The sequence below is a fragment of the Mercenaria mercenaria genome, unplaced genomic scaffold (genome assembly GCF_021730395.1).
Source record: "Mercenaria mercenaria strain notata unplaced genomic scaffold, MADL_Memer_1 contig_636, whole genome shotgun sequence".
Taxonomy (NCBI): Eukaryota; Metazoa; Mollusca; class Bivalvia; order Venerida; family Veneridae; genus Mercenaria; species Mercenaria mercenaria.
In genome coordinates, this window is record NW_026463522.1 from 37,362 (window position 1) to 62,810 (window position 25,449).

The 25,449-nt window shown below is 36.0% G+C and overlaps 1 protein-coding gene across 2 annotated transcripts; it reads right to left on the reverse strand.

Annotated features, from left to right (window-relative positions):
• Positions 1 to 9,780: 9,780 nt before the first annotated feature.
• Positions 9,781 to 25,070, reverse strand: LOC128554681 (actin-like). 2 transcript variants are annotated; one of them, XM_053535991.1, is made up of 9 exons: positions 23,609 to 23,812; positions 22,700 to 22,881; positions 22,339 to 22,448; positions 21,670 to 21,781; positions 20,195 to 20,333; positions 16,942 to 17,064; positions 16,020 to 16,181; positions 13,609 to 13,728; positions 9,781 to 10,344 (listed from the first exon to the last, which is right to left on the reverse strand). In XM_053535991.1, the coding sequence occupies exons 2-9, from the start codon at positions 22,850 to 22,852 to the stop codon at positions 10,115 to 10,117; spliced, it is 1,149 nt and encodes a 382-aa protein (XP_053391966.1). In that variant the 5' UTR covers positions 22,853 to 22,881; positions 23,609 to 23,812; the 3' UTR covers positions 9,781 to 10,114. The 2 variants fall into 2 exon arrangements, with proteins under 2 accessions (XP_053391966.1, XP_053391967.1); XM_053535992.1 differs by lacking the exon at positions 23,609 to 23,812 and adding an exon at positions 24,954 to 25,070 and having other exon boundaries at positions 9,782 to 10,344.
• Between the last annotated feature and the right edge of the window lie 379 nt (positions 25,071 to 25,449).

The window sequence follows — 25,449 nt, forward strand, 5'->3', positions numbered from 1 at the left end:
AACGCTTGAGCCTTGGATCATGAAAGCTGATAGGTTGGTTAGTCATAACCCCTATGACCCCTATATATTGAATTTGAGATCAGTAGGTCAAATGTCGTGGTCACAGTGACCTGGAACAGTTAAACGGTTTCCGGATGATACCTCAAGAATGCTTGTGCCTAGGATCGTGAAAGTTGATAAGGAGGTTGGTAATGACCAGCAGATGAACCCTATTGATTTTGAGATCAGTAGATCAAAGGTCAATGTCATTGCGACCCTGAACTATGTTTTCGGACGATTACTTAAGAACGCTTGGGCTTAGGATCACGAAACCTGATAGGGACGTTGACTATGATCATCAAATGACCCCTATTAATTTTGAGGTCAGTAGGTTAAAGGCCAAGGTCGCAGTGTCCCGGAACAGTTAAAAAGTGTTTCTGGATGATAACTCGAGAAAGCTTAAGTTGATAAGGGGGGGGGGGGGGTTGTCATGACCAGCAGATGAAGATGACCCCTATTGATTTTTGAGGCCAGTAGACCAAAGTTCAACGTCACATTGACCCGGTTAAACCATTTCCGAACGATAACCTAAGAACGAAACTTGATAGGGAGGTTGATCATGACCAGCAGATGAACCCTTTCGATTATGAAATCAATAGGTCAAATGCCAAGGTAACATTGACCCAGAACTGTAGAACTTTTGTGTACAGTGGCTAAACAGTATCTGTTCCTTATACAGTTACTGAATACATCAAGGGGACATTTCGTGTTCTAAGAGCTCTTGTTATCATAATTATCCTTGTGTGTTTAAATAAGGGCCTACATTGTCAAAGATGCTATGTAGTATGGTCTACGGGTTGTACATATGGACTTACATTGTCTAAGACGCTGTTTATTATTATAATGATCTTTGTGTGTTTAAATTGGGCTTCCCTTGTCTAAGATAATATTCATTATTATGATCTTTCTGTGTTTAAATAGGGGCTTACATCGTTCAAGTTGCTATGCATTATGATCTACGGGCTGTAAACAAGGTATTACCTTGCCTAAGATGCTATTTATTATTATAATGATCTTTGTGTGTTTAAATATCTAAGATGCTATTCATTATAATATTTAATGTGTGTTCAAATAGGGGCTTACACTGTCTATGATGCTATTTAATATAATGATCTTTGTGTATTTAAACAGGGATTGACATCGTCTAACATTTTATTTATTATAATTATCTTGTGCGTTTAAGCAAGAGCCTACCTTGTTCAAGATGCTATTTATTATTATAGTGCATTTTATTTGACCCCGCGGGGCGTGGTTTCGCGACGGTCCACTACATTTTTGTGCAGGGTATGTATTACATGTATCCAATGAAGCGCTGAATTTTAGTCGTTAGTTACCGAAGATTACGGAATGAAACAATTATATTGCTCTACCTATTTTGCTCGTTTTTTGGAGATTACCATTATTTGCATATGTCAGAGATTAACTCCGCCCCGCCAGGTCAAATAAAACGGACTATATGATCTTTATGTGTTTACACTGGGGATTATATTGTCTGAGGTGCTATTTATTATTATAATGACCTTTGTGTGTTTAAATAGGGGATTACCTTGTCTAAGATGCTATTCTTATTCTGATTTTTTTGTGTTTAAATAGGGGCTAACATTGTTCAAAATGCTATGTATTATGATCTGACGATTTTAAACATTGTCTAGGATGCTTGCATTGCGATCTGTGTGTTAAAACAGTGGCCTACTTCTTCAACATGCTATTCATTATATTAATATTTATGTGTTGAAATATAGGTTTACATTGTCTAAGATGCTATTTATTTTGTATGAACTTTTTGTGTTTAAAAAGGAGCTAACCTTGCCCAGGATGCTATTTACCTTTACTCTGCAAAGAAAAGTATGGACATAGCCGCCAGCAAGACAAATGATGTCACACTGAAAACTTTTTTACAAGAGTATGCTATCGAACTTAACACAAGGTGTTTTTTTTCTTTGTTTTTTTTTTTTGCTATTAACAGTTCTGTTCTTTATGTGTCTTTTTATTACATAGATTATATCGCAGATGAAGTCTTTTAAAAGCTGTCCCAATGAACAGTTATTTTGTACTTGTATCTTCAAGCTTAATTTTCTGACCATTGTCCTGTATTTTACTTTTAATAAGATCGTTCTGTTGCAAACCTAGAGTTATTCAGGTATTGCACGTTTATCGTGCAGATATTGAAATAGGGTTGGATTATGTGATAAGTTATGTATTTGTTCTATTTCGTATTATATGGATAGTGGTATAAATGTTGGAATATATATTTATATATTTTTGCTAAATGTTATCTACAGTTTATCTATCCAATTTTTAGAGATGTCGGGCTTCAGATTGAATAGCATTGCACGTGCATGATAAGATTCTTATTAAAACGCGGCCTAATTTCTATTTAAGTCTTCCATGCGATATAAATCTCCAGGTCTCACATAACATTGAAATGTGTCCCTTATCATTGTTGCAGTCTTTACACAAATGCTTTAAAGGACTGGCACATAGATGACCCAAGTGCTATTTCTCTTGGAAATGGCTGCGAAAACTATGTAAAACACCTACTGAACGTTGCTGAAACTATGGATCCTATTTATCTAGTAGTCGCCAATATACCATGCGAAAGACTCTGGCCTTAGATTGGCGAGCAAGTCAGTGTTGGTTCGGTAAGAAAGTAATACATTTTTTCTAGGTATTACTCTAAGTTGTTTCAACAAAAAGTATTAAGGAATGTGATTTGTTGTGAACTTTTAAGTCTCGGAAAACGTCATATGGCAGCGTAGCTGCATTCTAGGTTAATAAGGGATTCAGTCCCATTTTGGCCCCTCCTCATCTTCGACCAGACTGGAAATGTCTTTACATTTAAGTGTTAAAAGTATTTCATTTTTAACGGACATGCTATTATTGGTACAAATATTAAGTTAAATTATAAGAATGAAAATATCATATCTTCTACGGCTTACGTGTAAATCATTTACGTTCAGCTTTAATTGTGAAGATCAAATGTTAACCAAAGTTCGATATAGTTTCGGGGAACCCTGGGTGACAGTCTTCAAAATGCCATGCTCTGTCGAAAAAAAACCTAGATGTCTTGAGTATTATAGTAACTTTGGATAATAAGATGAATAAATTTCCACGTGTATGATATCAACTTTAAAAAATAACGTTTTGTTTTTCTCACAGGAAGATTTTGGCATTTATAATAAATGGGTAAATGAAAACAACTGGGACCAAAAACCGACGTTCACCTTGAATTTGAAAAAGATATGAACGACGCGAATGCTGAGGGTAAAATAGATAAAGACAAGGCACTGAAAGTCTATAAAGAAAGCCTGAAAGGAGAAGTAGATTTCTTCAATTCCGTGTAAGTTATTTTCTTCATTTAATATAAAATCTCAGGTCGCCTTAATTAAAGACATAACGTATTTACATATTATTTTGATTTGATGACATATTTTGCATAAGAAAATATCTACACAGTTTCTTTTGTGTTTGTTTTCTGTTTTGGGTTTAACGCCGTTTCTCAACAGTATTTCAGTCATATAATGGCGGGCAGTTAACCCAACCTGTGTTCCTGGATTCTGTACCGGTGCAAACCTGTTCTTCGCAAGTAACTGCCAACTTCCCCACATGAATCAGAGGTGAAGGACTAATGATTTCAGACACAATGTCGTTTATCAAATAGTCACGGAGAACATACGCCCCGCCCGAGGATCGAAATCACGACCCCGCGATCCGTAGACCGACGCTCTACCTACTGTGCTAAGCGGGTGGGCTAGTTTCTTTTGTGTTCGCATAATTTTAATTCAAATTTGTTATAAAGAGTTTTGTATGAAGAGACGGTTTAAAAAAATATAGCATTTCAAAACAAATTATAATGCAAAAAACATATGTCATTTTACATTTTAGACTGGCTCCTGTTGTACAGTTATAGAGTGTACATGATGAATTATAAAAAAGATAATGTATCAGTACAATTATACAAAATGCATTTTTATGTTGATACAAATTAAATAAATCCTGTTGATTCGTCCAGTCAGACAGTACAGAAACAAGTTGAATGAAAAAAGAATGTCCCAAATGTCTTCATTTAAAGGTATTTCAGACTTCAGATGTAAACCAGTATGATGTCTTTATGTCAGTTTTCTCTTTTGTATTATTCCTTGGAGTCTCCATAAAAGACACTTTTCAAGATTTATTCAGATCTAGATTGAAGCATAGAAGGGAATAGGATCTGTCTAAAAATCATATTGATATAATGATTAAACATATTTAAGATGTTGGAATTGTTCTACTGGAAAGCAGCAATTTTATTAATAAGACGTTAACACTTGAAGATATATGGTAATACATGTATATAGTTATATAAAACGTATGAATATCATTTTGTTTTATCAATTAAATTATAGCGCGATCTAGAACATTCACGTGAAGTTTTTTTTCAGGCACGTGAATAGAATCTTCGTCGACCTTCCACAGCCAGTTGGATGGCTTCCTCACGCGCTATAATTCTATATCCAAGCGAGGTTTCCAACCCACATCAGTGAGTAATAAGTTATTCAAAGTCCGCGACGTTCAGTTTCCTTACAGATGGGTTTAACTGACTGCGTATCGGCTTCTCGGTTCTCGAATGAGGCTTTCAGAGCCTATGAATACTTGACGCAAAGTTCCGACTGCCATACATACGTACGGTTGGAGTCTTTGGCACAAATAGTGATACTTTCTATTGAATCAGATTCAAGGCTCATAACCGGACTGCGAACTCCTATCATGTCCAACTGTTACTTACAAGTGTTCAATAATAGATAGATTTTGATTCTGGTATTGTCAATTACCCCTACTCTAACGGAGATGTCCCTATCGCAACATCATGTACGAAGTCTGTATATCACATCATACTCATTTTAAAAGAGCTTGCTTAAGTAAGAGGATTATTTCAATTATAGAAATCTTTATATTATTTAAAATGTAACAACAGCGCTTAACTTTGTCACAAATTACAGAACACCACTGATCGTCCGAAAATTTAAAGAAATATAACACATGCCTTAACTTATACACATCCATATACTATAGGGATGTAGAAAATCAAACATAATTGCTTAGTATAATCAAACATTTGTAAAATCTGTTAGTAAATATAAAAAAGAGGATATAACGCAAAAATCGTAAAGCACATAGCATGTATGGTTATTGGCCTTTCTGCAGGTAGCCGCTGTGTTTTCTTGTTTGATGACGCGGTGACCTCTGAAGCGTGAGACGCCGAGATGCTTTTCTTCTAAATCGTTAGGGTCGTGGTGGTTATCGAATACATTGGGGTTTGACCTTTTTTATACGTTGCTTTTTGTCACTTAAAATTGAGCTTCCCTAAGCGGAGAATTCTGTTTACACTATTTACACCTTGCTGAAAACAGGGTGTGTGAGATTGTTATGCTCCAATCGCGTTTAATCCTTACCATGATGGGCAAGACTGGTTGTGCCTTTGCGAACAGTGAAAGAGCATAATCAGCCTGCACATTCATGCAGTCTGATCAAGATCTGTACTTTTCACCATACAGTTAGCATCTCTTTGGAAGGCATCCCTTTTTACAGTTTAATGGGACTGTCCAAATTGAAAGCTGGACAATATCATTATAGAAATTTGGCAAGGTAAGGGTAAAACCTGCAGCTTCCTTTATATTGGTTGGTGACTGTTTCAAGGCAGTGACCCTATTTTTAAGTTTGTGATGTTACTTCCCTTCACCCTCCCCTAATCACTTATGCCCCTCCCCACTTTTTATGCACACCCTTTTTGCCCTTTCAACTCTCACCCGATTTGTTTACCTCATCCCGATTACTGTTATATCTTCTATATATAGTAAAATGTATTTGAAGGAACTCGTGTGCTAAATCTTTCCACTAAAGTTTATGGAGATAATGTAGATAATGTGGCCTCTAGAGTATTTACACTGTTTTACAACAATTTGAAGGCTGGAGTTAATTACCAGGCAATATGTTAATCAAATACCGGCTCACGTAAAGCCAAACGCTGGTTGTATTCGTCATTACGTAAGAAGCACTGTGTTGAATTTCAAACAAGAGGGTCATGATGACCCTGAATCGCTCACCTGAGTAATATGAGCCACATGTTTCAAATAGCAAAGTGATGCTAAAATATTAGAAAGTAGGTCAGTAGGTCAAATTCATGGTTATTGAAAGTCAGTTTTCAGATCAGTATGCAAAACTGTACATGTCATCCAAATTTCAAGGCCGAATCTTAAAAACAAGAAAGTAGGTCAGTAGATCAAGGTCAGAGTAAGGTGACCCGTAATCACTTAAGTACATCAGGTAAATATAATTAAACAGTCTAGGAAATATGATCTGATAATTTTTATTGTATTTTTCCCTAAAAAACTCATATAACAAGTGACCTCCAGGGTGGGGCCTCTTTATACCCAGGGGCATAATTTGAACAATTCTGTTAGAGGTCCACTAGGCAATGCTACATACCAAATATCAAAAGCCTAGGCCTTTCAGTTTCAGACAAGAAGATTTTTAAAGTTTTTTTCCTATACAAGTCTATGTAAAACCTGGGACCCCCTGGGGCGGGGCCTCTTTTCATCCCAGAGGCACAATTTGAACAATCTTCATGGAGGATCATTAGATGATGTCACGTGCCAAATATCAAGGCTCTAGGCCTTGCAGTTTTGGACAAGAAGTTTTTAAGTTTTTCATTCGGTTGCCATGGCAACCAGAGTTCTGCATGGAATGAAATTCTTTTAACAATTGTGAAAGGGGACCACCCAAGTATCATTCCTGTGAAGTTTAGTGTAATTCTGCCCAGTGGTTTTCAAGAAGAATATTTTTTCAGAAAATGTTGACGGACACGGATGACTGACGACTGACACCGCACACCTTTGGCTCACGTGACCTAACAAAAAACATTCCACGAGGACTTTCTGAACAACTCTCATAAGTATATACTATTCCAATGGCTACTCAGTATGATAAAATAAAATGATTTATACCTGGGTCGTGAAATTATTCCCGATACTATCATAACATCACTGTTTTTTGACGATTTGAAAACATAATTCTCAGTAGTCGCGCATTAAATGGGAGTGATAATTTAGATAACAAGAGGACCATGATGGTCCTGAATCGCTCACCTCTTCCCACATGACCCAGTTTTGAGTATGACGTCGTTTTTTCTATTATTTGACATAGTGACCTAGTTTTTGAGCTCATGTGACCCAGTTTTGAACTTGACCTAGATATTATCAAGATAAAATTCTGACCAATTTTCATGAAGATCCATTGAAAAATATGGTCTCTAGAGAGGTCACAAGGTTTTTCTATTATTTGACCTATTGACCTAGTTTTCGAAGGTACGTGACCCTGTTTTGAATTTTACCTAGATGTCATCAAGGTGAACATTCTCACTAATTTTCATGAAGATCTCATGAGAAATATGGCCTCTAGAGAGGTCACAAGGTTTTTCTATTTTTATACCTACTGGCCTAGTTTTTGACCACACGTGACCCAGTTTCGAAACTGATCTAGATATCATCAAGGTGAACATTCGGATCAATTTTCATGAAGATCCATTGAAAAATATGGCCTCTAGAGAGGTCAAAAGATTTTAATAATTTTAGACCTACTGACCCTAGTTTTTGACCGCAGTTGACCCAGTTTCAAACTTGACCTAGATATCATCAAGATGAACGTTCAGAACAACTTTCATACAGATCCCATGAAAAGTATGGCCTCTAGAGAGGTCACAAGGTTTTTTTATTATTTGACCTACTGACCTAGCTTTTTAAGGCACATGACCCAGTTGACCTAGATATCATTAAGGTGAACATTCTGACCAATTTTTATGGAGATCCATTCATAAGTATGGCCTCTAGAGAGGTCACAATGTTTTTCTATTTTTAGACCTACTGACCTAGTTTTTGACCGCACATGACCCTGTTTCGAACTTGACCTAGATATCATCAAGATGAACATTCAGACCAATTTTCATACAGATCCCATGAAAAATATGGCCTCTAGAGAGGTCACAAGGTTTTTCTATTATTTGACCTACTGACCTAGTTTTTGACCACACGTGACCCAGTTTCGAACTTGACCTAGATATCATCAAGATGAACATTCTCACCAATTTTCATGAAGATCTCATGAAATATATGGCCTCTAGAGAGGTCACAAGGTTTTTCTATTTTTAGACCTACTGACCTAGTTTTTGATCGCACGTGACCCAGTTTCGAACTTGACTTACATATCATCAAGATGAACATTCAGACCAACTTTCATACAGATCCCATGAAAAATATGGCCTTTAGAGAGGTCACAAGGTTTTTCTATTATTTGACCTACTGACCTAGTTTTTGAAGGCACGTGACCCAGTTTCGAACTTGACCTAGATATCATCAAGATGAACGTTCTGACCAATTTTCATGAAGATCTTATGAAATATATGGCCTCTAGAGAGGTCACAAGGGTTTTCTATTTTTAGACCTACTGACCTAGTTTTTGACGGCACGTGACCCAGTTTCGAACTTGACCTAGATATCATCAAGGTGAACATACTGACCAATTTTCATGAAGATCTTGTGAAATATATGACCTCTAGAGAGGTCACAAGGTTTTTCTATTTTTAGACCTACTGACCTAGTTTTTGAAGGCACGTGACCCAGTTTCGAACTTGACCTAGATATCATCAAGATGAACATTCTGACCAACATTCATAAAGATCCCATGAAAAATGTGACCTCTAGAGTGGTCACAAGCAAAAGTTTACGGACGCACGCACGCACGCACGCACGCACGCACGGACGGACGACGGACGACGGACACCGCGCGATCACAAAAGCTCACCTTGTCACTTTGTGACAGGTGAGCTAAAAAGAGTGTAAATTTCCCACTGGGGACACATGTATATTTTTCTCTTCTGCAATACATTTGCTCAGACCATTTCTGAAACTTAGAGAGAAATAAGTAAACGAAAATTTAGTTGATTAATACAAATTATGCAAAAGGAAATAAACTTTTACACGGTAAACATAAACATCTATAGACTGATTGTGTTTTTAGCATAGACATTATTGCATCATGACAGAATGTTGCTACATAACTGAAGAACGAAACAAACCAACAGCCTTATCTAAAATACAAAACCAAAATGACATCCAATATTTGAACATATTGTAACAAGTGTAAATCCTGTAGCGATTTCAGTCTTCTTATTGTTATTCTTGCAGGTACTTTTTTAATAATCTAGTCGCAGTTCAGGTGTATTTGTCTCCTTTCTGAAAACTGGAGAAATTCACACGACACCATTACATTTCGACAGCTGTTGGCAATTACTTTCATTAACATGTGTCCAGTGCAAAACGTAACACCAATATACTGTGAGGATAAGCACATTGTATACCCTATAGCACATCAAATAACACGGTGTTGCAATTGTGACAATGCAAATTATAGCATAAGTGGTACTTAACTAACGTCGCCATTTGGTATTTTAAGAGAGGCAATCCAAAATTACGCGTATTTTGCCTTTTACAATTTATTTTTCAAATCATTGAATTTAAATCTGTGTAAACATAATTTTACACATTTGGCTGTAGCTAAAACAAATATTACTTCTGTCGAGCTTTCGTCATAACAAAATAAGAGCCATTTGTGAACACATCTGCGCCCTTGCCCAAACTGTGAACTTGGTCCAGTGTACGATGCAATAACAATGCTTTATAGTTTTGTGTCGTTAAAACTATGTTGCATTAATAAAGGAAACACTTCCAATTGTGCAAATCTGTTATTAATGTAACGAATATTCAAAAACAGTTGAGATAAAAAGACTGCAAAATGACCGAACTGATCTGTTTGCAGTATTCGGAAATTAAAGCATTGCACGACATTGTTCTCTTTCAAAAGAAGTATTGTTTTCTCTGTCATTTCAAGGAAATTGTACATACAGATTCTTGCAATTGTCATGACTTTCTGAAGTACGTTTTCTATTATCAGTCACTAAATCACTTTAATCACAACAGCTTCTCAAAATTATGAACTGTCAAAACATTTTGAGGAAAGATTTTATTTGGATAATTACCCATATTCAAGAAATCAGAAAAGTCTCAAATCCAGCAAATGTCGTGAACTCCGTGCAACCTTTCTCGGTATAGTCTTCTCTAGTTTTACATATTTTTGGGAATATCTCCAGTGAAGCTACTATAGATCCACCCAACCAGGAAGATTTCCTTCTCTCTGGAGGGCCAATTACGCAGATTTTATTGTCACATTTTCCAAATTCTTCTTTAACATGTGTCTCAAGCCGTTCAACAACTCCTGAAAGAACAAAAGCTGTTTGTAAAACACGATTCCTCCCATGTGACTTGTCCCATTTCCAGTCCCGAGATCACAATGACCTTGTCATTTGACCTATTGATCCCTAACCATATAAGGGTCATCTACTGACAACAAGCAATCATCCCATGAAATGTGTAGACTGTAGGCCATAGCGTTCTTTATTTACTGAGCTGAAACTGTCTTTTGTGTCAAAGTCATTATGACATTGACCTTTGAGTTACTGATTCCCAAAACAATAAAGACCACAGGTAATCAACCTATAATGGTTATAATTCTGTAGATCATAGGGTTCTTAATTCTAATTTACCGAGAGAAAACCATTTACTGTCTCGGGTTCACGGTGACATTGACCTTTGACCTACAAACACCAAAAACGAAAGAGGTCATCTACTGACCACAGGCCATTATCCGTCGAAGTTTTACGAGTGTTGGTCAATGTATTGTTTAGTTAATTTACTTTTCAGAAACTGTTCTTAGTCTTAATATCATTGTGGCCCTGACCTTTGACTCACTGACCAAAAAACAAAAGAGGTTATATGCTGATCACTGGCAATCATCCAATGAACTTTGACGACAGTAGGTCAATGCGTTCTTTAATGAATGAGTGGAAACCACTTTCAATATCAAGATTACTTTTACCTTGACCTTTGACACTGAAAGAGTAGAGATCATCTACTGACCACAGGCAATCAACCTTGGAAGTTTGACGACTATAGGCCAAGGCGTTTCGAAGTTATTAACCGGGAACCAGATTCAGCATCAAGGCCTTTGTGACCTTGAAATTTGACTTACTAACTCCAAGAAAATAACGGTTTTCTACTGACCATAGGTATTCACTCATATTATGTTTGACGACCGTAGGTACAAGAGACATCCAGTCATTGTACTACGCCGATGTTCAGTTCAAGTTCACATTGCCTTTAACATAGTGACCCAACCGTCCACGGGCAATCATTGTATGAATTTTCGCGACTGTAAGCCAAAGCGTTCTTCAGTTATCAATAGAATTTTCATTTCAATGACATTCATTGACAACCTTGACCTCTCAGCGACTAATTTTAAAACCAAATGGGAGCATCTGACGGTCATGACCGACCTGCCAACAAAGTTTGCGGTTCATGTTCTAAAGTGAACGGAAACCGGGAAACGGACGGAAGTTAATTATTACAAGGGGAGGGGGAACATAAAATCTATGCAATCGTATAAAAGAAAAGAATTAAGTATCACTGCAACAAGTTTTAAAATACATACTAGTATAACATACAAAGTAAGACAATACTTCATGCATCTAAGTAATGCAATTATAACTAGAGATGTTTTTGAGAAAAGCGCATGTCTCCCACAACTGCCCCATTGAAAAATGTCTAGTTTCTCTTGGTTGCTTTGATGAGTGGACCCCACTGAAAAATGTCTAGTTTCTCTCGATGGCTTTGATGAATGGACCCAATCAGTAATTCAAGGGCCATAATTCAAAAGTGCCTGGGCGGATTTGGCTAGTTATCGAACTTGGACGAGGTCTTATGGTCACACACATTTTGTTGAAGTTTGGTGAAGATCGGATGAAAAATGTTCGACTAAGAGTGCGGACAAGCTTTGTTACAGACAGACAGACACACAGACAGACAGACAGACTGGAGTAAATCAATATGTCTCCCACACCACTGTGTAGTGGGAGGCATAATAAGTACAGTACCTGATTTTCAATGTTGTACTCGATCTGTTAGGCCTAGACCTCACACGGCGCTTGCGCCAAGTGTGATCAGGTCTGGCAAAATCCACGACAGCCGAATGCGATACTGCAGATCAGGGTACCGCTTTAATTCTTTTATTCTATACGTATAAATCTGTTTTTAGTGTTACACCAGCCAAAATGGACTACAATTTGAGATGAATAAGACTTTTTTAAGTGGACAGTGAAATTTTAAACGCATGGATCTTCGTGACGTAATCAATTCTACATTTCTGAATTCATATTTGACGTGACGACTAAAGCAACAGACCAACCCGAATTCGATGAGAGTTGAATACAGGGTTTTGTATTCAGTAGTGAAATACACGTGTTTCAAGGAGAAAGTTCGAATATAGTTATATTGTATTACATATTTACATATAATAGTGTCGGACTAGTCAGCGCATTAGGACGAACACAAAACAACAAATCACAATCAGGTTCGATTCTAGACACAGGTGGATGTTCCACTAAGAAACTGACTGACAAAAAGCGTCTAACATAATTCGTCCTGTACCAGGGTTCATACAGACAAGGCCAAGTCAAATTCAAGGACTTTTCAAGCACTAGTCTTATAGTTTTCAAGGACTTATTTATAAATAATATTTACACACATTTGTAAATTCTAGCCGTTTTCTAGCCGTGACGAATTGACGCCATTTTAGTCAGGGGAGACAACGCTAACAGAAAGTACGAAACATTCGTACCCAAACTTCGCTTTCGTCCCGAACACATTCAACCTTTTTTATTACGGCGTTTTCGTAGCTCTGCCCATTGCTCGAAACTTGCCGATTTTATTCTAAAAGATTTACTTTTGATTTCCAGGGAGATTTTAATTGTCTAGCATACGAGAAAATAAGAAATTCAAGTACTTTTCAAGGTCTTTGGGCAATTTTCAAGACAAATTTTGTTTTCAAGGACTTTTCAAGACTGCCCTTCATTTTCAAGTACTTTTCAAGACTGTGCAAACCCTGTGTACCTGTTATTATGAGCTACTTGCGGAGAGCAAGTTAATACCGGTCACAATACTGGACCATTGTTATCGACAAGGGGTCACAATACATAGTGATAGTTTATTTGCTTTGTATCGGGAAATATGCACGAGTTCTGAGGCGGAAATATTGGACAACTTTAGGAGCGAAATATTCTTCCGCTAAAGAACGAGAGCATATTTCCCGATGCAAAGATGATAACCTTTTCATTACATACGTATCTTCATGTATAAATGTAATGTAACTATTATAAATTTGTTCAATAGCATGAAAAAATGACCGAACTAGAACTAATGCAACGGCACCCACTAAATTACGTCACGCACCCGATATGAAATTCAGGCGTCACTGTATGGAAAATATATTGAAGTGTCCGGTGCCATTGTAACTTAATAGGGAATAGAATCGAGTATGTAATAATATAGAATATTGTGAGATGGTAATCTTGAGAATTATGTGCACGAGATTTAAATACTTTTCCTATAATATGGAAGCATATATACAGTGAAAAATATGTCAAACCTGGTGTGAGCGTTGTCCCTCCAGAGATAATAATGTTTGACAGTAGTTCCTTCTTAATGTCATCTTCACAGGAATGCAAAGCATTACATAAGAGTTTATCTATTCCTGGCGCAGTCGACCCTGTGTTAATACACAAAAGAATGCAATAATTATTACTTAAAGAGTGTTAATGTGCTAGATAAGTTATGTGCAAATTACAAAATGGATGTATACTTTGCATCTCAATTTTCAAATATAGATAGCACCAAACATTTATTATTTTCGTTATAGAATCTACCACATTCCTACAGAACTTCTTTCATAACGGGATAATTTCCTTTGTTAAAGCCCTGCTCCGCGGCTATTCAAATTCTATTGTGTGTATGCAACCCACGATAACAGTAGGTAACAGTTAACGGCCACATGCCACACTTCTTCATAGTCAGGATTTTCATGCTTTTTCAGTGACAATTTAAGGTTAAAAGGTAGGACTGGAGCAGGTCTTAAATATATTCCCACCTGTTTAACCGAGCCTTGTGAAAACCAATCTATGTATAGGATAGACAGCGAGTGCCGTTGTCTACGGGATATATACAACGAGCAAAGCGAGTTGTATATATCCCGTAGACAACGGCACGAGTTGTCTATCCGACTTAGACCACGTGACATAAAAACTGCAATTACTGAAATCTCTCCCAGGCGTTCAATAGAAATTAGGATTAACGTGTTTTTATAAAAGTAATATCATCTTTGTACCGTTAGCGCTTAATTGTCAGTAGGGCATATGAAATAATGCAGGTTATTTGTATAAATTCAGTTTTACTCAAATACCGGATTTAATAAGATTTAACGTTCATTAACACTTTGAGTCATTTGCAATCACAAAATTAATGCTAAACAGTTAAGTATGGATTTCTCAAAAATACTCAAAATTGGACTGCATGCTGAACAATTAGTTTTTGTGAGGAGTTTGCATGTTGGCGAAACACGATGACAGATACGTTGATTCAAGAAGATAGCCAGTTTATTTATTTTTTTAGTTAGTTAGTTATTTTTTTTATTTCTTTACTTTGTTTATCAGGATATAGTTAGTGGGTAGATGCTCGTAGGACTAGGAATACCTTTTACTATATCGTACAAGAATGATGTAGTTGTTTTACTTTCTAACTGGGCCAAGTTGTTCGAAACTTGAACGGGCTGTAATTTAGTTTAGTTTACACTAATTTGTTTTAGCTCGATTGTGATGAAAGCTTAACTGTTTAAGCTTATTGTAACCACTCTCGAGTCCGTTTCCTATGAAAACTAGTACTGGGGTCATGTGAGAAGTCATGGTCGTGACCCCAATGATGCTCGAACCCACGACCACTGCATTAAGCTGTTAAACTAACCGCCTGTTAAATTTCTATTCAAGATACTAGTCTTGGTGGGTGGGAAACACTAGTATGATATTTTAATTTTACTGTAAAGATGATTTAGTGTTTATAAGCCTTAACAAGTACATTTGATTTTCTAAGTTTTCTAAACTGTCGAAATCTACTGATAAAGTTAATCAACCGTTAAGTCAATCGCCTGTTAAAGTTTCGAAGAACTGGATCCAGTTGTTTGCAAATGTAAGGATCGTGCTGACATGTCTTTTTTATAACAAGTGAACATAAAAAGTTACAACTGTTGGAAACATTTCAGTGAATGTGTAAATTACGTTTTTACCCAGTTGGTTCTACACTACAAATATGTAGTTTATTGTAATTCAATTTTATTGATATCTAATAACATGGGGTCATTTTCACGATATTAATATTTAGACGTTGTCAACTGAATTTACCTCCAAGTCAGTCTTATTTTTTATCCCATTGATAACTGGTGAGAATATTGCAAGGTCATTTAACTCCGGCGTTCGCCTGTATTGTTAGATGGTAAATTGACACGAAATTCACGCGTTTTTTGCCCAAGTTTCCCGCGATATATATACAACGCTACTGTTGTATATGAAATATAGACGGGTACAAGTCTGCTTTACGATTGGCTATTTACGGATTATCGTGGTCTAACATATATTTCAGTAACTGTTGTGTTTCATACATGGAATATATGAATATCAATATATATGGGTACATGTATCTACTGAATAGGTCAAAATTACAAAAATGTGATTTCATTAATTAATACCGACATAGAACAATAGTCTAACAAAAGTACATTCAAACTGACTTAAATCATACTTAAAAGTTCGAGGTAAATGGGTTATAGTATTAAAGTCTATAATATATTCTTTTTATCCGTCTGTCAACTTTGAAAACAAATACAAAGTAAAACAAAATACTAGACAATTTGTCACTGTTTTCAATTCAAGGTTTTCGAAATTTTTGCTCTAAGCCGTTAATAAATCGAAGTATTACAGATGAATTCAGAGTGTCAGTATATGATTATTATACCTATCTTATCCGGATGAAACAAGATGTCCCCACAACTGATCATATCCTCATCAACGGGAACACTGGTGCCGTCCGGAAAACTGTAGTCAGTTCCCTTATTTTCTGACATTGTATAATTGTATAAACAATGCTTTAAACCTTCTATATCAACCATTGCATGACCTGAAAATAAGGTTTAATATATTTTATAGTTTCTCTTTATTTGTTACAAATATATACTTCTCATGAACAGACTCAATCAAACCGGGTATTATTCTGCTTGGTTGCATTTTATGCTTCCAAAGAATCTTCTAACAGATTTTATTTCCTTTTATTTCTGATAGAATAATTACGGGTCAATAAATCATGTCTGTTTATTTGTATATATCTGGTTTAGTGTCGCAACGACACGTTTAATGTCATATGGCGGTTCCCCGTTTTTTGATGGTGGTGTCGCTCAAGCCATTATTTGAGGCATGGGCGGACACCTGGATAGAACTACTGGCCTTCCGTGAAATAGTCAAATATTGGCCATTTTAAATGATTTATCATTTTAACTCATAAAAAAATCCATAAAACAAAAACATGCTTTTTTGTTGTTGTTTTTTTTTCAAAAATAATTCATGTCTTTTAATTGAAACTATTGTTTAACATGGAACATTTGCTTAATTACAACATACACCATTTGTAGCGGTTACAGTCTACGAAAACAGCTAAGGGATCCTGCATTCTAGCGTATCGCACGGCTATTTATGTAATATTTAATGCTGGTAGGCTTTATCAAAAAGTTGAATTAATTTCACTGAGGCGAGCGAATAGTCGTGTTACTGTTTTGCCCCATTTCTGTAACAGTTACAATAAACAGTGCGAGCCATTATATCATAATATCAAAGTTAGCTAATATTAGTTTTAAAAAATGTACAATGTCATAACAAAAAAGTACCACTAGGTTCAAAGTTGCTCTTTCCAATTATCTTTGACAAATACTCAGTCACGTCGTTTCCACCAATATCAGATCTGCAAGGATACGCTGCTCCACCTGCGCCATTACAATTCAGAAGCGACCCTGAAAAAGCATATAAACAAACTTGGCCACGAGACACAATTGCATAACTTCGTATATGAGCAACTGTATTATAGGAAGTCAGGTGGCAAACTTAAGGTGGGTAGTTGTACCAAAGTGCCCGCCCGTTATGAAGTAATGCCAAGAGGGGCGTTTTAGGTCATCCTCCACCTACAAAAGCTGGGAAACCGTAATATACGACCAAAAATGTTCTTAAACCCAACAAATTACCTCTGTTTACGGACTGCTGAAATAGCATGTAGGATTAGGATTCTGATTGATAATGTAAAGATTTAATATACTCATATTTGAAAATACCAACAATTACTTTGTACTTTCATATAAACAAAAAAGTAGCAAGTTTGTGTGTTCAACCAGTACTGTGTGTAATGCCACATAATACATGTACAGCTATTGGAAGTATAAAATGTAAACCACCACTAATGGAAGCTTGCTAAACATGTTGCCCTCTGATATTCAATTGTGAATGTAGCTATAGCACCAGTTTATGCATTTAGTCAAGTTAAACCAATCTGAGGAGGCGTTTCCAAATTTATAAAGATGCACCTTTTTTATTACTTCACATAGTGGTTGTAGTTAGCGGAACAACTAAGATGAGAAGTTAGAGTAATTTGTCTTATACTAGTAACAAATCATTTAATCAAACCAAGAGAGTCGAGCTTTCCTTCCGCAAATGGCTGAAAAGGCAATTTAAATGACCAAATGTGTAATATAAAACATGAAAATTTGTTATAATTTATCAAAATTTGTCTTTATTTCCCGTCAAACTTGGTACGGTTTAAGCATGCATGAAACCGACATACCAGAAAAGAATAAGTAAAGGACTTCGGACACTTTCTATATGAATTTGCCTACTCCAAGAGTGAAAAATAAACCACTAAGAAATAAGTATTTAATTACATACACCATCAAAATACATATTTGAAATTATTTCTTAAAGTCAAATTTTCAATATTTGTTTCATAAAACGGTGAGTTTTGCTCTAAATAGAATTACGTACCCTGTTATTATACATATAAAAGCTATTTTGTTTTATACAACATTGTTCCCACCCGTGCATCAAAACCATATTTGGCCAGCACATGTAGATATTAATTATACACATTTTCCGTGACTATTGTGTTGATGCAAGGGGTGGAACAGTACTTTTAAACAAAAAATATAACTACAGGGTGTTCCTAAATGTAAAGTAACCAATACTTTTTACATTCATGTTTAATAGTTAGATTGTCACATATTTTTACATCTGTTTGTAACTCAAATACTATGCAAACGTTTGAAAGGGTACAGATAGGCATTTTATACATGTATAGTAGTGAGAGAAGCAACTACTGTGAATATTATTCGTTGGGTTAAATTTTCATTGGCTTATCCTGGTTGTTTGTTGCAGTAGATTGGCAAATGTGTGCTGTAAAATACTAGCAACACACCAGATAATCTTCTGCATGCCCTCCTCGCGACGCGCACGCCAGCCATTAGCGATGAGGATGTTATTTGTTTTCCATTTTGTTTTTATTATTTTTTGTATTTTTATATATTTTTCATTTCTTAATTTTTTTCATCTTCTTCTGTGCGTTTATATTTATTTCTTTTAGACACGAACTAAATGTCACATGGATTCATTACTTCATGTTCTTCCTTCTGTGAAAACTGAATTGAGTATTGTTCTTTGCGACGGACTAAACACCACAAAAAAGAGTCAATATGTGCACAGCAGATAATCTGATCCTGACTATAGTCCATCAAACAGAAATAACGCTTGTTATTGATATGCCTGTGATGCATAGGTCCAGAACAGTAGCTTCTTGGCAGGTCATGACAGTGACGGTTTCACATTCAGTGTGATGCCACGAAAGTGATGTGTCAAGTCGCGTTCCATGCAGATGACATATACAAATACGGCCAGACGCGAAAACGAACTGAAAGGTCCAGCCGAGTTTCAGGTGGAATTTTTATGCATCGACCTGCTTCTACTTTAGCCCTACAAATGATACATTTCGAATGTGTTTTGCTCACAACTTCTGCCCTGATTAGACAACATTATCTTTAAATGGGCTGTTGTCAGACTTATCCCGATTTAACTTTTTCCAATACAGCTTCCTTAGGCAATCCTCACAAAGAACTGTCATTTCGGATACATTTTTATTAAATGTTTAAGCCAAATGAGCCGTGCCATGAGAAAACCAACATAGTGTTTTGCGACGAGCATGGATCAAGACCAGCTGCTCATCTGCGCACTCTGGTCAGGATCCATGCCGTTCGGTTTCAAAGCCTATTGGAATTAGAGAAACTGTTAGCGGACAGCACAGATCCGTGACTAGACTGCACAGATGCACAGGCTGGTCTGGATACATGCTGGTCGCAATTGCACTATGTTGGTTTTCTCATGGCGCGGCTCAAATATTATCTGTGCCGCTGGTACTTATTCCAAGCAAGAACCCACCCTACGGCTTGATAAGATGACTGCCTTTTCGTAGTATTAATGTTATACAGCACACAAATACCTGCCATCACTTATAACACAGCTATACAGACATGTACATGTACTTAAATAACTACCTGGACCACTGTAATAAAACTGACCGGTCACTTAAACATGTATATCTATTCATACATGTAATGCATCAATAACTTTACATTACGAACAGTGTATAGATAAATCAAGTACAGGTTGTTTGCAAAAATATCGCTCGCTTTTTTATTTATTTTTAGGATTTTAATTTTAAAATGTTATTTTTTCCTTAAATAAACAGATTTTGTCACTTTTTTCGACTGGAATTCATATATTTTAAACTTCCGTAAAGTGATGACATTATATTTTTACGGAAATTAAACATTTTATTTTTTCAAGAAAATATATCCTGGCTAAGATAAAATAAGAAAAACATCTTGATAGGAACTGATAAAAAACAGTTTCTGCTGTAATAAGTTAACTAACACATTGGTTTACCATTGACTCGAAACGATTTGGGTATTGTTTAAATACTTACGGAGAATTTTGCATTCAAAATGTAGGCTAGAAGCATATGATAGTGTCCGAAGTCCTTTTCATAAATGAATTCTCAGACACAAAAATTTCACTTTAAAGCAATGAAAACTAGACGGACCATACCCTGATGTATAGCTGTGACATGTGTAACACTTCCGCCAACATCCAACACAATCCCGGAAATTCGACCGGAACTGATCAGAGCCAATCCTGCAGGGTCTTTGATATACAGAGCAGGAACTCGAAACTTCTCCATCATAATCTGTAAGTAGTCGAAACAAATCATTAACTACATGCATCAAAATACGATCTCGGAGCTGATTGTGATATAAGTAACTAATTTAAGACATAGCAACTTCCTTCTACAGTACTGGCTAGCGTCTTACAGCCGGACACTTTTGTAATATTTTTCACGATAACTCGGGAAATAGAAATATCTTATAGTTGAAATTTCACGTGAACAAAGCAAGGTTCTCCTCCCAACTAAAGAGCTAATTGGTTTACTTCTAAAATAAGGTCAAGTACTTTTTCGAGGCCCGAACGAAGGGCAACCGAATCACGTTGTTTTAAGGTCTAACAGTTCCATGTTTCCGGACCATATATAAACATCGAATTGTCACTTTATTGATTTTCAATTTACGTTCAATATTGAATTAAACTTTATTTTCAACCAAGGGAAAGTAGTCGTACAGTGTCCGAGACATAGAATTGTACGAATTACCTCTCTTTAATCGATGATTTGATCGTATCTCTCCCGACTGAATCTGTTAAAATTCCACTTTTCGGAGTGGATATTTTGATATGAAAATGTGTTTTAGGGTGTATTAAAATCATGCACTAAATTATCAAAGCTGTATTTCCCGGGTTTAAGTGTTTACTAAACGTCTCGTCTGCTTACCTCAAATTTGCATCGGGCCTTTAGATTTATGGCGGGACCTCACGGAAATACTTCGCATTCGCTTCACGCCACTTCCGACTTCCCCCAACATGTAAACATGCTTCGTGAGTGCAGACGAAATGAAATGTAGCATTTATTAGAAAATACTTGAATTTAACCGTTGTAACTTCGCTGTGTTGTTGAAAATCAAGCGTCCGTTTGATCATAAACAGATGAGCAAGGTTAAAGACCGAAATAAAGCACTTAGGGGACTGTCCGGTTTGGTGGTCGTCCGGATTTGGTAGTCGCTAGCCAGTAAAGGTTTAAGTATTCAAAAACCGTAAGGCAGCAGCCTTCTTACTCAAACAGTAAACAATCAAAACGACTTACATTATACTTCCTGTTATGTTAATTGTTCATGCTTCTAATAAAAATCAGGTGGATCGATAAGTCTTTTCAAATAATGTAATTTTAAAATCATTCAACGACATTATACATCTAAAGCAACTGTAAAGGCAAAGTCATGTTTCTTTTGCAAAGATATGCTACCTGCCGTGTGAATGTGATTAGGCCGACATACGGGCATGAGAAAAAATACGGAAATAATACTCATGTAGTAATATTATGAACTTTTGCACTCATTTTGTAAAAATGTAAAGGGTGAAGATATAACTCCCTTCAAATATCCGTATTAAACTGCGAGTGTATTTTTGGCTCTCACCTCGACCATTTTCTGTCTGTTTTCGGGACTGTTACCAGGAACCTCTGTTATCAGAATAGGGCGGCCCTCTATACCGTCACGCAGTTCGTGTGTGAAAATATACTCCCAGATGCTTGAAAGATATATAAACATGTTTTTATTCGTTAACCATGTAGTTCAAACCAAATTTAACGCGCAGCCTACTTTTTTTCTTGGGTTTAACGTAGCACCTACACAATTTTAGGTCATATGGCATCATTCCAGCTTTCTTGGTGGAGGAAGACCCCAGGTGCCCCTCCGTGCATTATTTCATCACGAGCGGGCACATGGGTAGAACCACCGACCTTCCGTAAGCCAGCTGGATGGCTTCCTCACATGAAGAATTCAACGCCCCGAGTGAGGCTCGAACCCACATCAATGCGGGGCTAGTGATTGATTGACAATGTTACGAAAACCAACATAGTGCATTTGCGACCAGCATGGATGCAAACCAGCTTGCGCATCCGCTGTTCGCTTTCAAAGACTATTGCAATTAGACAAACTGTTAGTGAACAGCATGGATCCTGACCAGAATGCGCGGATGCGCAGGCTGGTCTGGATCCATGCTGGTCGCAAACGCACTATGTTGGTTTTCCCATGGCGCGGCTCATATAAGTTGTACTAGATACTGAACAACAAAAGCAAACTCACCTTTCCATATCATCCCAGCCGCAGACAGATCCCCTGTGCATAGGAAATGTTAACTTGCACTTTCTGTTGAACCAGGTCCTATCTCCAAACAGCTTCATACTGACTCCATCCTGTAAAAATAGTTCATGTTTTAGCCTTAAATCTGAACCGTCACAAACAAATATTAATCAAGTTAGGATTTAACGTTACCGGAACTTGAACATTTAGTTTAAGTAAAAAATACCGAAATCAATAAGATGTAGTTTTATGGTAGATATGTTCTAACTTCCATAGAATGATGTATTGTCTGTAAAGAAGGCGAATGGCAGCGTACTGCTTTAACGTTTAAATACGTAAACAAGGTATGGAAATATTGACCTACCTTATGTTGACTGTTGCCTTCTTCTGCTACATCTGTGCCAATCACTGTTCTCTCGTACGCACGGGCTGTTTTGTCACCAGCATACCCAGCTTTTATCATCCACGTTCCATTATCTATAACCACCACTTCTAAGTTATCGTCTATATCAGACATCTTGCAGATACGCTTTCTAAGCTTCTATACTGAAAATCAAAGCAAGTGCCAGAGGTTCACCCGGGGAACCATGGTAGACCTCTGGTATGCGAGAATGAACAAGGCGGACACGTCTTTGTACAGTTACTAATTGGTATATTATATCAAATATCTACATGAAATGTTACAATGATTGTAACATGATTCAATGTATGATAAAACTATAGTGATATAACCCAGACTACTGTATTTCATACTTATGCACCTTCATATTCATCTTTAAAAAGTAAAAGTCCTCCACTAAATATCTTAAACAATACTAAACATTTTAACGAAGGAAACAAAATTGACAATAAAAATGAGCTTAGTTTGCCGACCAGTAAATTTACCAGTGTTTATTTACATTTTCATGATCTTTTGGCAAAGGTTATACACATATGTATTGAACATCGAATATATTTAACAATAGGTAGACCGCATGTGATTACAGGATTAGCTGTTATATCGATACAAGGAAAGGTCATTTTCTATTTAAACAACACTTACAGGCTGAATAATTTGATGATATACAATCTTCGATTAAAATGATTTAATTTTATATTTAGTCGCAGTAATCATTATGACTTTTGAGATATAGATATATATTTGACAACACTGGCGTGTTTTGGGGAAATATAAAATCTTATTCCGGACTTTAATTGTTGCTTTAAGATAACAACTACCGCTTTCTATAACTAACATCGCCAAATACATCTAAGTGTAACTGTTATTTCATACCTTAATATTGTGGTATGACGGCAGTGTTTAATTAAGCCCCAGTTTGTTTCTATTCGCTGAGAGGCTGGAAGCTGTAAGCATCTGATCTGTATCTTTGTTTTAATCTTAGTAATTGTAGTTCTTTTAAACTTTTCACCTTATTGCACTTGCTTATCTTTAAACAGTCTGTCTATATATGATCGAACTAGATGGGTCTGATGTGGATGTAGATAGATTAGATAGATAAATTTATTTCGGTAAGGAGTGCACATACATGGACAATTAAAAACAACATGTATAGTAAATACAAGATAATAACATAATGCATATATGAAATTAAAAATAGCCATGACAGGCACACCGTCACCAAGGATTACACACAAAAAAGGAGAAAACTTATATTTCCGTTGTGGTCCTTTGTGTTGGTGGCATGACAAAGAGAGGCATAACAGAGTTTACAGAATTATGTGACTAGATGGAAATTGAAGTATGTGACTAGATGGAAATTGCACAACTATATCAAATAAAGAATTATGTGACTAGATGGAAACTGCACAACTACATCAAAAAGTAAAATGCGAGCTTAAGTTAAAATGTTCATACATCGAATGCCATATGAATAGTTATTAAAACACATTAAATAGTTATTAAAACACATTAAAGTAATTATGCTAAACTGTCTAGTAAATAATTCTTTACTAATGTTTTTAAAACAGGTAATTTCTCAGTCTGTGCTATACTAGCAGGCAACTTATTCCATAGGGAAATACCAGAAAAGAAAAAGGACTTAAACCCACAACCTTTGACCTTTGGAACAGCAAAAGCAGCTTTGTGACTTAACCTTGCCCTATATGAATGAACATGGATTTACGTAGATAGATACGAAATGTGTGCAATGTATAAATAAACTTCATTAAAATCTGCATTATTCTTTATAATATTATACATGCTTTTAAAAGCAATAAAATATGATTAGATCAAATAAAACTTCTTTAATATAGGATTTATAAATCAAACAAAAATACCCCAAGATGAAAATATCAAACAAAATGCATCACTAACCACGTCTGAAAAAAAAGTTTCAAGTCAAAATCTAGAACATTAATTGTTTATCTTCGTATACTGTCTACTAAAGATCCGTTAAAACAGCCGGTTTTTAAAACTTATTGACTAAATGTATATCTACACATACGTATAAAAAATGCTACCTCACTTTAAATTAATAGTTAGCAAAATTATAACAGTACGTTCCGCATGTGAATTGTTATCAGCTGATCAGTGTAAATAGAACTTAGAAAACAAAATATACTCATTACTGGATCGTAAGTTAAGCGATAGGCTGGTTAAATTAACACAAAAGACATACCCGTATGCAACATTTAAATCTACCATCATTAACAATATCAATCAGTCACTAAAAATTCTCAAAAAAAATAAAATTGCAATTGTAACTATACACCATGTTTACAGCGATACAAATGGCGACTTTTCTAAAACGGGAGGTAACTCATATGCTGGATTCTACAAGACTGACACCAATACAACAGGAATATTACATTAAATCTCCCACATTGAGTGTACGTACTCATTGAATGCACACTATTAAACCTATGTTAAACCTAGTTCTAATCTTTAGTCAGTATGTAGTACACTCAACCCAGCAGAGGCGATTTAATGTTGACGCCGCACTGATAAGGGGAAGTAACACTGTTTGAGTTTCTAAATTATTTTGTCAAGTAAATTCCCGTCACTAAAACTTAATAACTTGATGTGACATTTATAGTACTTTTTGTATGTTTTTACAAGTTGTATTGATTTGTTAATATTCCGTAGTCACTATCAACAATAGCAGGAAAATAGAT

Excerpts from the sequence above, each read along its gene's own strand:
- LOC128554681 (XM_053535991.1), bottom strand. The coding sequence starts at position 22,852 with ATGTCTGATATAGACGATAACTTAGAAGTGGTGGTTATAGATAATGGA. Across the intron at positions 20,334-21,669 it reads ACAGACAGAAAATGGTCGAG|ATTATGATGGAGAAGTTTCG; the intron begins GTGAGAGCCAAA and ends GACTACTTACAG. Across the intron at positions 10,345-13,608 it reads AGGGACAACGCTCACACCAG|GAGTTGTTGAACGGCTTGAG; the intron begins GTTTGACATATT and ends TTGTTCTTTCAG.